Source organism: Lissotriton helveticus, chromosome 11 (genome assembly GCF_964261635.1).
Source record: "Lissotriton helveticus chromosome 11, aLisHel1.1, whole genome shotgun sequence".
In the NCBI taxonomy this organism is placed as follows: Eukaryota; Metazoa; Chordata; class Amphibia; order Caudata; family Salamandridae; genus Lissotriton; species Lissotriton helveticus.
Window position 1 is genome coordinate 1,029,757,192 of NC_136072.1, and position 16,717 is coordinate 1,029,773,908.

At 41.5% G+C, this 16,717-nt stretch overlaps 1 protein-coding gene across 1 annotated transcript in view; it reads left to right on the forward strand.

The window, feature by feature from the left end:
• Positions 1-16,717, forward strand: part of TMEM116 (transmembrane protein 116) — a 215,911-nt gene that overhangs the window by 120,703 nt on the left and 78,491 nt on the right. Inside the window, exon 4 of the mRNA XM_078667430.1 lies at positions 10,592-10,723. Coding sequence (XP_078523556.1) covers positions 10,592-10,723 — 132 coding nt within the window. The remainder of the gene's footprint in view (positions 1-10,591; positions 10,724-16,717) is intronic.

Sequence of the window (16,717 nt, forward strand, 5' to 3'; positions counted from 1 at the left end):
TTTCCCCAGGGCGGGTTGAGCTATTGCTTCTGCTTGGATCATGGGTCAAAAGCGCCAGGATGCCCTTGGTGGTGACAGGTTGCGCTATATAAGTATACCACAATATACCACAATACAATATAAAATGGGACAATGAATTTAGCAACGTGGGAAATAAAATGGCGAAAATGCCTATGGTGTTTTCAGATTTGCGGCCAAAGTTGGAGATAGGCGCACCAAGGATATGCTACAAATTTACCAGGCAAGATGTACCACAATAGCATTATATGGGGCAGGTGTGTGGGGTCACAGAAATTCCCAAATCTTACAAACAGAGGAAAATTGTTTTTGGAAAAAACTTTTGTGTCTACCCCAGACTGTCTCAACTGTGTTGATCCACCAGGAATTGGATATGTATTACCTAAGTGATCTATTATCCTTAAGGCCACTCCTGATCTGGCGCTCTATTTGGCTTCAGGAGGAGAAGGCATTTAGTAGAACAATTATTGAAGACTGTCTATCACTAGATCACTACAAGAAAATTCCCTGGTTAAATTATGTTGTTGACTGTTACTCTGAAATTTTTAACCTAAATGTTGTGCTTAATCCCAGAGCCGCATGCCTGATCCCTAAAGCGGAACTTAAAGGTAAATTCTTGGCCAGTAGAGCCAGGAAACGGTGGTCAGCGGCAGGCTCTATGACCATGGTGCAGTTTTATAATAAATATATTGTCTCGGAAGGTTCACCATCCTACCTATCAATGGTGACTAGGCCATCCCACAAGTTTGTGCTGACAAGATTGAGGTTTGGAGTAGCACACTATTTAGTGGCCCTACCAATTCTTAAAAAACACCCAATAGGACCATGCCTGTGCGATGGTGTGTCAAAACAGAGCACCATGCACTTTTTACTATTTTGTAAACTGTACAAGAACTTTAGAATCGCCTATCTGAAACCAATGTTTAGGAAATATGGTGCATGTACAGTTAACCAGGCTATGAGCCTGTTGTGTAACATGAATTCTGCTGATATTTGTTTTTATACTGCCTCTTTTTTAAACAAATGTATTTTTGCTAGAAAGAATATGCTTTTTTAATAGTATGGACTGTATCTCTACTAATATCTGTTTTATTGTTATTTAGAATCATGTCTTTTATTTTTAATTGTAAATTTAATTGTTGTTCATTGTGTGCTTTTATGGTAATGTATCATGTACCGAATAAAGCTTTATGAATTGAATTGAATTATTAAGCAAGAAGCATGTCTGCTATTTAAACGGGGTTAATTTCTAAAGGCCTGATTTATTTTTTGGCAGTCGGCCCATTCACCACCAGGGCGCTGGATTAAATACTCAGCGGACATTTCAAGCACTTACAGGAACCACTGTGACAGCCGTTCCCGTCAATACATTGTAGTGTTGCCCTACAGCTCAGTCAACATGACGGAAGTTTACGGCAAACCTACCAGGATCTTTTTTTTAAATCCGAAAGTGGGTTATTTACTCCTATGGCGAGGGGGCAATGAGCACTTCTCATTGCCCCTTAATGCCGTTTTTTCCTGGCAGTGATGGGCATTGTAAAACAGCGAAATGTCCGCCCATCTAAATTAGGGGGCGGACATATAGCCAAACCTTTGAAGGTTCTTACTCTATCGGAGAGGTTTGGCCTCTGCAGAGACAGTCTCCGCTGTCATCAGAGCATTTAAATCAGGAGGGTGGACCATAGTCTTAGTGGGCAGGGGACCCCTTCGCGAGAGAATTTCCTCTCCACCAAGATATAAATCAGGCCCTAAGCCTGGTGCCAATAAATCGTAATCTTCGGCATCCAATTACATTTTATCCTTCTAAATATATGGGGCTGAATCACAGGGACACTGATACATCATACATAAGGCTATGAGCGTGACTCTTGTGGCGAGAGGGTTTCACTGTAGATTTTACCTGTGCCTTGCGTATTTTCTAGCTGTTTCATTGCAATTCCCTGATGCAGATAGCTGGCCTGGTTAATGAGTTACTAATGGAACCAATGATAATGTTGTTTATATTGACAGGCAAACGTTCGTCTACTTGTTTAATGGAGCTAGGTGGCACGTGATGCATTTTGCCACAAATGTGACTTGCAGACCTGTGGCCATAGCTTCACGACAATCCCTGATAAATTAAGAATAATAGCGAAAAAAGAATTTTAAAATGGTTTCAATTACAAATTTGCCCTCTGAGGACTGGGAGTGTGCAAAACTATAAACACCTGAACTCTTTCCGGATAATATGTCAAATGGGTCACTTACACGCCTTTGGTGTTATCCTGTTATGCATTATGAGCAATCAACCTTTTTTTTTTAGCTTCTTCAGTTTTTATATGGGAACTTATAATTCACGCCCAAACCCTAAAGATCACAATGAAGGTTTATGTGCGAGGTATGCCAGAGGTGAACAGCAGTGAGTAACACACTGGCACTCTACACCAATACAGCCCAACACAAAAGAAGGCCTAATTATATAATTGATTTTGTAATTTCAAAAGACAGACTAAACTCTGAGCTGCTGAGGATGGGTCGTCAAGCTGGACATGTCAATTGTTCATCGAACAAGTGATCAGGATAAACTTCTTTGGTGAGCCACAGAGCTTCTCAGGAGTTGATACTGGAGTGTGTTCTGTGTCTCTCAGTCAACAACAATTGAAATGGCAGCCTTTTTTCCAATTTGGAAGTGTACCAGGAGGGTTCTGTAATAAATGGTCAACTTTCATGATGTCTTGTAATTACTGATCGCAAAGTTATTACCACTTAATGATTCTGAATTTACTCATGGGGATCTGAGCTAGTCACCTTGAAACTCAGCAAGTGAGTGCTTAAAGAGACAGACTCACGGTTTTTTTGTGCCCAATTATTTACTTGCAGTGACACCTTGAGTCTACTTAGGCTTACAATAGTTGTCCGTACATTTCCTACTGTGCTTTGTAAATTTTCACTGACCTCACTGTTAGCTAAACAAGAAATGTCGGTGGAGTGGAAGGTGACTTGCCTACTTCGCTTGAACTCTTGGAAGGGGGATGTAACAACATGGGTTGAAGTGGCGTTGAAGGCAATGCTTTTGCACAGGAACTTGCAATCGGTGAAACCCTCGTAAAATGGCAGCGTTTGACTGGTACATTGTTGCACTCAGAGATAGGTAATCAGTCCTGAGATATGTGTGTCTGGAAACAGCAGGTGAAGTGGTAAACAGCTAAGGTAAGGGGTTTTAATTGAGACTGAGTAAAGGTATTTTACACTACCGCCCTGATCATCTCTGTTGATGTACCAGATATATTCTTGCTGTACCACATGTTCTTAATCAAGCAATGTACTTATCTCAGTAAAAGCAAATACAATGTGTTGAAGCAAAAACGTAGTTTCTCTGCTATCAACCAAACCTCCACTTTGCTTTATCTTCCTTGCCAGTGGCGAGGACAGCATCAAACGCAGTGCCACTGCACATCTCCCAATACTCCATGGACATGTCTTTCTCTCTTTGTTCCTGTGCCTTCCCAAAGTTGGTGCAGTACCCTGCAAATATGAGATTGAGATTCTGGGGGCACTCAGGCATGACATTACCAATCCAAGATAACCCCCATCCCTCTTAGTTTAACATCCCCATACCTTTTTGAGGAAAATTATATCACATCACTGTCAGCCATTACGTCCCTCTTAACAATTCTCCGTGCTACTCACCTCTTCCCTTCCTCCCTAGTCAGCCAGTTCCAGCTCTAGACACAAGTTAACATTTGTGCGCGAGAGCACGAGCTTCTAGTGTGTAGGCAATGGTGTTGGAGCAGCAGGGGCCCTGCTCCCATTGCACCTTGGTAAGGGTCTACAAATCTTTCGGGAGGTTTTCATAACTATTTGAACTTTGAAACCAACAGAGAACTTGTCCTTAAAATATAGTTTCGTTTTGAGGGGTCTCCTTGGGGCACACTAAGGGCCTGATTTAAATTTCAGCGGACACGATAACCTGTGCACAAAAATATAAATCCCATAATATTCTATGGGATTTATATTTCAGAGGACGGGATATCCGTCCCGTTGTGACGAAGTAACCCATCCGACGAAATCTATATCAGGCCCCAAGTCATGTTTTTGTTGTACTAGACTGACTGACAGAAAAGACAGCAGGTTTCGACTGTCAGGAAGGTGACGTCAATATGGAACTAAAAAGCTTTTATTGTTTATTGTAGGGGGATTTTTCTAATGATTACTTGATGTCTTGCACTTTTTCAAATTCTGGCTAGCATTTGGTGCCATCTGGATCCTAGTTACCATTTGATTGTATTTCATGTTTGACTGAGTAGATACATATTCATGGGTGCGTGTTTCATGTCGTTATATATAACGAGAGAAGATGATGAGTTATCAAGATGTGGATGTGGTTCTTACCTTTTAAAGAAGGTGTCACTGAGCTCATTTGGTTGGTAAATTATTAAACTCCCATTCTTGGTAAATACTGTGGAGCATGTTGTTTCCATTCTATTGAACTACTTTATTTTACGGCTGGGCGCCCTACCACCTCACTAGTTTAGATTTCAGCTAGTGTGTTTTTCACCAGGCTGGCAGCTACCGCGGATGTGATAGATAATAAGCACCTCTAGCAGAAGACTGAGTGCTGAATGTTTCAGCTCCCTTTGATGCTGAATTTATCAGCACTTTATGAAAAGGTCAACCATAGCTTTCTTTATCACAACTTGAAGAACCGAGTTCAGGAGTCCAGCATGGCCTTATTGTCCATGATTCACAATGGCTTCAGATGGGAAATTCGCGTTGGTGTAAGTCTCTGTGCACTTTGGTGTTACTCAGGATTCTAACCTGGCACCGTTCGTTTTCAGCTTGTACTGGCAGGCAGTTGAAAATCTAATGTTTAGAGCCTATGAGCACCATGATCCGACTTACACCAAGCTGCACATGCATGTGTTGCGGACTGAATGTTTCAAAGCTCTGACACATTGCCTCCAGGAGATCATGAGATGGGTGGCAAACCACACCCAGAGAACAAATGTATTCATGGCCAAATTATCTTATCTAATCATTATTCCTACCCTTTTGGTTGATGAAAGCATGAGTTGAACAATAATGTAATTAGCCCACCCGTTAGGTTGTGGCATGATTCTATTACAGGAAGACGGAGGGTAGGTCAAGGGGTAATGTCCCGTGCTTTCCGCCTGTCCGGCAGCAACGCCGGGACCCTCTGTCTTATCTAAGGAGCAATTACTTCAATTTCTCCAGGTGGAATATGCTCCCTGAATCTATCCAAGTACAGTATTGTACTTCACAAACGGGCACCCTATATTTAGAGGGTGTCTTACAGAGTAGGATTTCTCCATTTTTGGTTCTGATTAAATGTCATATGATGCTTCAGCCAACCTAAGTCATTAAACATGTTGACCATACTCTTGCTCCTCTGTTTTTACTTAGTCACGGTACCTGTACTCCATAAAACTTTCCTGTGGTTACCTTAGACTGTTTTACACACACCCTTATCACCACCCTGTCTTTCACACAAGCCCCCCTTTCATGCATTCATTTAACGGCGACAGATCAAAAGAGCTCTGATAAAGAGCCCCCAGGCCCGTCAGGCATTGCAGCGCCGGCTTGACAAGGAGCGCCCAATGATGAAGCATGATACCCTACCAGGTGTGTGAGGGCATTAATATCTGAACTTGCAGATCCCCTAAGATCCCAGTGGTCGGCTTCGTTCTGCCGCTTTCCTGTGAACTTTTACACTCACAAGGAACTATTCCCCCTAATGTGTTTGGCAGACAGTTTTCTAGGAAGGGCATGGCTGTAGGACCTATTTAAATATTGAGCTCTTCGTCCCTCCTTTGTAGATACAGATTCTCATCTCACCATGAATATCCACTTTAATATTAATTCTTATCCTTCCTAGATAAATGTATTTTCCACTCTAATCAATGCATTTTGTTTCAAACCTGGGCTGTTTCTTGATTGATTTTAGAACCTTGTCTTAAGTCTGAGGGCACTGCTTCATGCAGCCATAATAAAGGCCCTGTATCTCAAAGATTCATATGCATAGCCTCTGCTCTAAAACAACTCAATTTGCTACTTTTGCCAGTTCGTACACAGTTGGAAATTACCTGCCTTCCCCCTTATGCTCTACATCTTGATACCTTCCTTACTAAGCTGAAATATTCCAGTGGCCTTGATAGGCTCCATTGCAATTAGGAGGAGATCACTTTGCGTCTCAGGGTGATGTCTTATGCCGGTGACACCCAATTACTTCTATCTGTTCAGGAGAAAGTGGGACTAAAGTCTGTTGGCGATTTGCTGAGCAACAATTTCCTCAGGCTTAACTCTAATAAAACCGAGGTCCTAAGTGCTCTCCTGACGCAAGCAATCGATGGCCTACGGTACTGGGGACGCCCCTTCCCCGGCACTAACTGCTAGGAATCTTGGAGTCATTTTTGATTAGACCTTCCCTTTGCTCCGCAAGTAAAACGTGTATCAGCCAGCTGCTTCGCCACCCTTTAGTCTTTAGGAAGAATGATTCTTCTTGTCCCGAAGGACACGCGTAAGACCATCGTTCATGACTTAGTGACGTTCAAATTGGACGAATAGTCTTTACTTGGATTCGCCTGCTTAATTACTGAGTGGCCTGCATATTGTACAAAATGCGACGGACAGATTGATCCTGAAAATTAATGTTTTTCAATCAATAACACCCCATCTCCTTCACCTTCACTGGCTGCCTGTGGTGAAGCAAGCTTAATTTAAGGTGCTCATCTAAGCTTTTAGAGCCTTACAGTTTAGAGGACCTGCATATCTAAGAAAAAGAATGACAACCTACTCCCAGTCCCATTCCCTGAGATCCAGCTGTCAAAGGTTACTTCAAATTCCTCCAGTGCGCAAAGTAAGGAGACGAGGAAGATCATTCGCCTTCCTTACTGCTGGTCTCTGGAATGCCCTTCCTATTAACCTTAGACATGCTCCCTCTGAAGTAAGCTTTAGAAAAAAAAAAACTTTCACTTCAACTGTGCAATCTCTGTTCTATTTTGAACTAGGCTGCTAGCGCCAAGATACCTCTTCGGAGGAAGCTGTGCGCTTTTGAAATAATTTTGTATTGTATCACATAATTTCTTCAAGAAACTTTTAAAATGTGGCTACGGTTCTCCATTTGCATCGAACCTTGTTTTTCAGTTGAATTTATATAGCTCTTCATACTGCTGAAGAGGTGCTAAAGTGCTTTCGGCAAATGTGTAGCGCGTTCTTCCATATTTTTTAGATCATCACTGTGACTGCAGTGGGATAATTATGGACTTTGATTCTCTGCCCCATTCGGATGAAAACTCTACTTTAACACTTAAAGATAAATGTATGATATAAGCAATCAATCATTGATTTGGGGAGCCTAAAAACTCACAGTAGTGGAGTATGGAGTGGCTGCCCTATTAGTTTTGGATCTATCACCGACATCTGACTCTGTCCACCACGTGCTACTACAAAGACTCCATCATCTTGGAATACATGAAAATACTTTGAAATGGATTGCCTCATACCTCAAAGACAGACAAAGCTTAGTAGTCCTACCACCTTCCACATCAGACTCTCTAGCCCAACATTTTGGACTCCCTCAGAGGTCCATATCTTCTCTCTTATTCAGCATCAACCAAACTACCATAGCAGACCTGAATAAATCATTCCTCCTCACCATGTTACAACTAAACAAATATATTGGTCTAAAAACAAATTGCTAGAAGACCTCTACCTGTCAAGACTTGATTACATATACCGTAAAAATAGAGATCATGACATCCACTGCAAAGACAAAGAGCCCGTTCTACACAATGGAAACCCTGCACCAGTTATTACCATTCCTTGGATACCAACAAAAGCTACAATTCATCCACCAGCTGGACTGTATCAACAGGCTATCTCAGTGCCCCCAATTTCATCCTATGCAAAATATTACTAATCAAGAAATATTTTTATTTTTATTTTATTTATTTAAGAGGTTTTATATAGCGCTGGCTGGACCCAGGAGTATCAGAGCGCTTTACAAGTTGTTTCCATACAGGTACAGTGTGTATAAGCACAGACAATGGAATAATAAAAGAGCAAGTCCACACAGGATACATGACATCTAGATAAAAAAGTAAAAACAATTGCTAGACACTATGAGTAATACAAAATAGTGGTCACAGTTTGGCGGGAAGCCTCACTTAAGTATACAAAAAACATGCAAGAGAACTGAGGGTCTTGAGGAGGGGAGGTAATCTGCCATCTTAATGTAGAAGCCAAAGGAGGGTAAATGAAACGCTGATTAATTTAGGCTGTTTCCATATCAGGAGTATCTCCACAACCCTGTGGACTTAAAACCATGACCAAATGGGCTGGATTTTTCCCGCATTAATAGACTGTGGCATTCCGCGCTGAATACGACCAACAAACGCACTGCCCGAGCACTCCGTTTCTCATAGCTATCCATGTTGGGTCCACTTACCGCTCTGGCAATTCATGTACAAATATGCCCGCTATCAGGACCTCTCAACTCACTGGCTGATTTGTTTTCTGCCATCTAATCTGACCGACTGGCACATTAACCTGTTGTCCTCTTTCCAATATTATTCCTGGTTCATTCCCCGTACACGGAGCCACATACCCTACTTTGGCTTTCACATGTTCCTGGAATCCTTACAGGCAGCGATCTCAGTTTATGTGATCTCTCTGTCCTGATGATGACCTAAAAGTAACTAAGGTCAAGACACAGAGAAGTGAACTCACGGATGACCTTTTTGTGTCATAATTGTGTCAAATTATGCGTAATTAAGCATTTATTATTTTTTCTGTTTTGCTTCCCATTTTTACGTGCTTCACTTGTGCACTTTTTCCCCACGAGCACAAAGTGTGCACTCTGCACTTTATCTCACATTATTTAAGTAATTTGGATGCTGCTCTCAAGCTCTTTTTTATTTATCATTTGAGGAAATCCATACAGTGTAACTTATTTACAAACAAAATAGGACATTGCTCTCCAGGCTTGTACCATTATTCATCATACCGCTTTGCTATAAGAATTTCATAAGAGTTACCAGTTTCTCAGTAAAAGCTGCCAAATTCTGGAACCTGCTACCAGCCAAGATTCAGAGCATCCAGGAGCACTTGCAGGTCAAAAGGGAGGTAAAAACATGTTTTTTCTGATATAACTACACCAACCCTTAACCCTGTAATAGAACCCGAAAAAATAATCGCTCCTTCAATTACAATCCCTCCAGTCCACAAATATGAAACAGCCCGACCCGCACAATCTAATCTAATGTCAGCAAACACTCTAACAGCAATTTGTGTCCATAAAAGTTATTAAGGTCATATCCTGGTATTATGCAGCAATGTAAAATCATATATAACCCTCCTGGCCATCACTAATACTAATGCTCTAAAGTTCAGTGGCAGTGCTGCAGTTTGTAGTTCAAACAGGCTGGCTAATAATTCCCTTTCACTGCCTGGCTCTCGTATACTCACATAAGACAGAACCGCTACAGGTGATGTCTGTCACCGAGTACTGTACATTTCACAGCAACAAACCTCCCATCACCCACTCAATACGTTTAGAATAACAGAAGAAATCGACCACATACTGGAGGCCAACAGAAGACTCTAGTTTAGTCCACCACTGGAGGTCCTACCGAACTATATGCGATGAAAACTTCCTGACATCTCACTGTGACAATCATAAGGGATGGTTTTAACAAACTCCATGCAATAAGATCTCCTGACCATCTCTCCCTCCACCCTATGCCTGATCAGGACAATACACACAAACCAAAAATCTTAGAATGACCAACCCTGTGCAATAACCAGCTTAGTGGACTGTGATCATAAGAAAGGTGATAAAGCTGTACGGAGCTGATAAAAGCTGCTAGATTACTGAAAACCATAAACTGCCTGCCTATCCCTCATATTTCTTCATCAATCATACTGCTAAGTGGTGCATCCCATAACACGATAACCACTGGTCAGCACACACAACATGGAACCACACAGGATCGAAACAAGGACAACACCCTTCCAACCACACATCTACTTGGTGTATCATGCTACCCATGTACCGATTGCTGCAGAGCCCCCCTTGGGCAGTTAATGCTATATAAATGTTACACTATGGTACAATACAATAACTTGTTTCTATGGTGCTTCTGTGCTCCATACTGCACGTCGGCCATTTATACATGCTGTAGATAACAGGTGTTTCTACTGCTCAATTTAATGGTTTAACGTTTGCCTGGAGTTGGCCTTACTCAGATTCGAACTCAGGACCTGAAGATCACAAGTTCTAACTTTCTAAGCCAATCTGTAGGCAATCTTGTATGTCTTATTTAATCTTACTCATCACTGCACCATTGGCCTTGTAGGCAAATATAGTAAGTAAAAATGATGGCAGTCACATTTCAGTATTGCATAATGTGATAAAAGCTAAGCCATAGCAAAAAATTCCCACTCTTCTTTCGGGGCAGAAATTTTCAGCTGCATATGTATCAAATGATTGTAATTCATTAGACTATTTCTTGCTCTAGAGATCTTGTTGAATTGGCTGTATACATCTTTAGTAACCCAACCTTCTTTCCTCCAGGTGCGACCACTCTTCTATCTCAGCGTATCAGACCTGCTCCTGGGCTTCTGCTGGCTCATAGGAGCTTCTCTCTATGGAAAAACATTAAGAAATCATGACATTGCTTGCTACAACCTTCAAACCACAGGACAGGTAAGCATCTGTTGTGATGCAGCTTTTCATATTTTCAAATAATGTTATTTATAGAATCAATGTGTCCTGAACATTTTATGTGGTAGTGGCTCTATCTCTCACAACTCCCAAAGTTATTTTACATGATGGTCCTTTTGAGATATAACTTGAAGACTTTTTGGACATTTTCACCCTTGTCAATGAAGCCAAAAGTATCAGAATGAAAAAAGATAATTTTTTCAATTGATAAATATATCCCATTTAGAAATCTGTGCATCCGTCCAATCCCTGGAGGATGAGATTTGCTTTACAATTGCTCTACAATGGGTAGACAGATCTTCCTGTTTGGCTGTGAGCAGGCTTTCCTCACATAAGAATAATGAGAACCTCAACGTCGTACAGCAGATATACACTACACCTTGCTCATAAGTAAGATGCAGGCTGAAAGTTAAGCAGTGTTTACCAGCACTAATAGATAAGGGCTGTTCACTTTTAGATATTAGATTTGGGTTCTGCACACTGCTGGCCACTGTTAAAATACTCTGTATGCTAGCTCTCCCACGTACAGAGACTGGGAGTGTGCACAAGAGCATGGACGGGACAGCCTATCAGAGCATCCTGTCTGCACTTATATATATTTCTTCCCATAGGCAGTAGGCCAGGTTAAGTTACAAGAACCAATGCATAGAGAAAATGCAGGGTAGGGCAGCATCCTTGTAAAAATTTGATTTTTATTTGGGGCAGGCCATCTCAAGGAATCACTGCAACCCTTGTCCCTTCTAGTGACTAAATTAACCTGAGCTCAACCATCTGGTAACTATGGCACAGAGCAGACAGGCTGAATTAGGGCAATGTTTAAAGTATTTATGCAGTACCAAAACAGTAATGAAGCCAAAATGCAACACAATAAAAACCCTAAACTGGATTAGAAAAATAGAGTAAATGCTCATGAATAAAATACAACAAAAATCCAATAAGGGGAACCAGAGATATGTTTTTTTTAAGTTGTAAGAAAAATAGCATCAAAAACCACAAAATACTAATTAGTCAATGGTCACGGTAGGTTGGGGCCTATGAGCAATTTGCCACTGACCTCAATGGAGCAAGGATCGGAAACACCAATCAAGTATGTCCTGGTCAAAGATTTTTTCTTTTGACTTTTGTCCTTTAAGTCCCAATCCACCAGAGCAGTACACTTCTAACCAGCCCCCCCCCAAGGACCTCAGGTGAGGCAAAAACAGCAGAGTTCACTCCAGCTCCACTTGCCACTGGTCAGTCACAGGAAAAACACTCCTGTAAAAAAAAAAAAAGAAGCTTGTTATGTCCCTGTTGCTTTAACAGGAGGTCAGCCATATGACCATTGGAGCCCACTTCTTTTTCCTGGGTACGGGAGAGCAGGTCTTCTCCTTTCAGACCTCTTCTGATCTTCCTCAGGTCCAGGAGTGTTCTAAAATGGTTGCCTGGAGATGCCACATGTGTACTATTGGGTGAGAACGACACCTGGGCACGCCCTAACCAAAGGGGTAAAAGTTTCTGAGGCCAACCCTACCCACGTTGGATGTTTTCAAAATGGCAGAAATCTTAGGCCACACTACACCTGGGATCTAAGGGCTGTAGTGGGTGGTGTGGGGAGTGCACTATGGTAATCCTAGTGTCCTCCCACATCTAACACTAAAATCCAGTTTTGAGCAGGCACTGCACCCAAATAAACCCAGAGACAGAAGTCTGGTAGAACAAAACAGTGTTTTTCAGCAACCAGAGGGTGGATACACAAGAATTGTTTTTGCATCCTGTTTCCCTTCCTTTCATGCGTGTCACCAGTGTTATATGTAAACCCCAGCAGACCTGTTAAGCATGATTTGACACTCCAGCATGACTTCCAAGTGTAATGTCAAAAAGAGGCCCATTGAGATTGGAGCCTGCCTGCTGGGGTCACGAATGAAGGGCCCTGGACAGTGCCTGCTAACAATTGTCTATGACAGGAGAGGCCTCTCTGAAGTTAACCGGGTTCCTGGGACCAACCCCAATGGCCATCTTGACAAAGGAACAACAAAACGTCTACATACCTAGGCCTTTGTTTCTAAGTAGCTAGTGCAGTAATTAGAGAGTTGGGTAGAAAGAGGTCCCAGTCTTTCTTTTCAGCAGACAGTCCAGCTCTTTTGTTTTAAATCACTCTACGTCATTAGCATCTCCGGAAACTTGTAGGATATGAAGCAGTAATACTGCCCAATGCTCAGTACTACCATTTCACGTCCCGGTAATACAGAAATCTATCTCTGTTTGCCTTTCACCACTGGCAAAGAAATTCAAGAATAACCAACAGAAACAATATTTCAGTCAGTTAGTCTCCAGATTGCTGGCATGGTGTCTAAATATGGCGGAAAAGGCTCTAGGTGACGGTGCGGTATCTAAATATGGTGGAAGTGGCCTCCATATAATGGTGTGGTATGGAAATATGGTAGAAATGACTCCATGTAACCATCAACAGTCATTTCAGCCGTATTGACCCCTACGCACACTGGCTCTTAATCAAGCCAGAGTGTGTAGGTCTGTGAAGGTAGAGTGAGCAATTGCTGTCAAGTCATGAGTTAATTGTTGGCTCCCATTGCACCTGGGTCATCCTCAGGAGAAAGGATCTGATGCAGGAGTATATAAATGATCAAATAGACCAGAAATGAAAAAATATTTGTTTTTTAGTAAAGAAAATAATTGTTCACGTTATTACATGTACACAGACAATTGCACTGAAGACAAATGATAAAGTGAAAATGGTAAGGAAGAGAATGGTTTACTTCAAGGAATTTTAAAAGGTGAATACTTGGTACAAAATGTTAAAAAAGTAGTTTTAAAGTGTGTGAACAAACAAGAACTGAGTTTCCGGCATATAAGGGATTAGGAGTGGTTGACATAATTACCTTTCTCTGATGAAATTTAAGAACACTTTCTATAAGCCACTATATAAATGTAGCAAGGAAACAATCAAAACACTCAGAAACAAATGTAAAACCTTAGATTACAGAACATGAGGCACATGGTTTACTGTATTATTTTAAGTTGTCACTTTCCTGTTGAGCTGTATTTCCATGTATTAGTACACAACATGGTGCAGTTTGCGTACCAATATTTCCATGAGGGGGTACTGAAAAAGCAAGCATTACCCTTGGTGACATCATGTCGCAGCAGTGGAAAACCACTGTGATGTAATAATAGTTGAATCATCAGATTTTTTGTTGAATCTGGTATTTGCAGAGATGGCATTCAGTGGAAGCCATATAAAACAATATGATTTACAATAAAAATGTGTTGTCTAAATAGTAGCTTTACAGTGATTACTACCGTATTTAAGTGTTAAAGCCAAATTAAGAGTTTGTTGGTTATGGAAATGTCTTCAGTATTTGGAGAAATTGGTAAATTCTGAGGAAAATTCACAGGTGTAATTTTCATATTCATATTTAAGGGGGTTTCCTTGCAGAATACAAAAGTGCCCAAGAGATGTTTTTTCTGGATTTAGCTTTTCATTCAGAAATATTTTTTTCTAATTACCACTTAACTAAACACAATGCCCTTGGTTGCCTCCTGTGTGCTGGAGTGGATCTTAACCTGCCCCAATATCCCGACGTTACGACTGCTGTCTATGAATATAGATGGCTTTCTATGCAAGCACTCTGTGATTTTGGTCTTGTTTCTGATTGAAAACCTTGGACAAAAAGTGACGTTTTCCTTTAGTGATTAGTCAATTCTTATTGCGAAAAAGAGGTAAAACAGTTTCATCACACAGGCTCCCCTTTTGACTGTGTACCTGGTACCTTGATCTCAATCCTCTTTGAAGGGTTTGCACTCATAGGGAAAAGAATAATCTGGGTAACTACACACCTCTTCATACCACGCTGGGTTGGACCTGCTCCTGTGTATTCCATTAAACCATAGATGTCAAGCGCAGGCCTGTCTTTTGCGCAGGAACCGCCTAGTGCAACAATCTTTGTTGCCCCTCGACCCTGACATCCTTCTCCACGGATTACCTCACTACCACCCTCCAACAGTGCCTCTCATCTCTTCATAGCCCCTCTCTCACTTGTATTTAATTTATTTTATTGTGCTATTCATATCAATGTATGATGTCAGCGTATTTCACATCACAAACTTAATACAATGAGAGACAATGAATCATACAAGTGTGTAAATCAACGAATAGGAGATGTTACTTAAGAGAAAAAGGACTACAAGGTGTAGGAGTCACGTCATCCATACTGGTAGGCATTATGTTTTATCAATACAAAGGATTGAACTGAAAGTTAAAGCAAAGATCTCCGTGACAAAGCAGTAACCCACTGAGCTATCTGCATTCAAATACAATTCTGTCATCTGCACGTTACACCTGCTTTGCAGCAGGCACATCAACCCACCACAATACCTTGAGGTTTAAGGGCCAGATGTATAAATGTTGCATTTTGTGATTCCCTAACTGCCAATCACAAGGATTTGCAATTAGGGAATCACAAAATGCAATGTATGAAGGTGTGTAGTATACCTTTTGCGATTCCTAGGGGGTCGCAAATGACCTACTTCATGAATATTAATGAGGTAGGTCGCAATTTGCGACCCCTTAGGAATTGCAAAAATCACGGGGATGGTGGCCTGCTCAGATCAGCAGACCACCATGTCAGTAATTGCTTTTCAATAAAGCAATCTTTTTTTTGTAAATCAGCCATTTTCCTTAAAGGAAAACGAGATGCTTTACAAAAAGAAAAAGAAAGTTTTCTTTTCATTTTTAAGAGCAGGCAGTGGTCCCAGGGACCACTGCCTGCTCTTAAAAATGGTTTTCCAAACATTTGCAAAGGGGAAGGGGTCTCTTGGGGACTCCTTCCCCTTAATATATGGGCTACCATCTACTTGAAGTAGGTGATAAAATGCAAATGTTTTGCAACCGCAATTGCGGTCACACAACATTTCTAAATACCGATGCGATTCAGTATTAGAAAGGGACGCCCTAAACACGCCCCTTCCTAATACCGAATCGCAAACCCATTTTGCAATTCAGTAACAGGTTACTGAATCGCAAAATTAGGTTTGCTGCATCGGAAAAGCAATGTTTGTGTACGCAAACAGGCAGAATCTGTGAATCTGCCCGTTTGCGAATGCAAAAATGCTTGATACATCTGCCCCTAAATTTTTTATTCACATGTGTCTAGAGAATAAGAGTACATCAAATATGCGACCTTGTTCGTTGTTCATATCGCCTGTACCAATCAAGACAATGAGCGTCACAGCACTCGACATGTGAGTTTCAAAGACAAAGGGAACATAAACTGAGAACTAACCCAGAAACCCTCTCACCCTCCCCAGTACTCATAAAGGAGAGTCAAAACATGTCACTTGTGAAGTAAAGTGCCAAGTCCTCCCATCCTTCGCTTGTGGTTAAATCTAAGGAAGTTCAGTGAGGCAAAGGGTATGTAGAAATTTGGGGCATGTGAGTTCTCTAAATTCGACCCCGCACTACTTTATGGTGAGTCCGCCAGCAGGTACATGAATCACCAGAGTTATCTTGACATTTTTACTATTGCCTGAACATTGCTGGGCACACAAAGAACACTGCGGCAGATGCTTTTAAGCCCACAAGATATTGCAAAATACATCCCCCCCCTGCCCCCACCAGCCACAGACCCCTCCCCGTGCTCGGCACTCAGTGCAGTGGCATCCCTCGGACAATCCTTTATGGATGTATTAGTAAGACAAACTTTGCTTTATAAAGCCTTGATGTACTTCTATTTGGCATCCCTCTTTCAGCCTAACTCAAATACATCATGTGCAAGGTCTGCCCTGTCCCAAACACCACAGCTCGTTGGATTGCTGGAACGCGTAGGGGAATTGAGATTGTCTAGATATTTCTTCCACAACACGAGAGAGTGGCCTTACGTTGTCTTATATGACTACATCACCTGGCTGAAGCCAAGCGGTGTCCTTCTTTAGACATACATTAAAAGCACCTCGCTGAATGATTCGCGTGAAATGGGACTA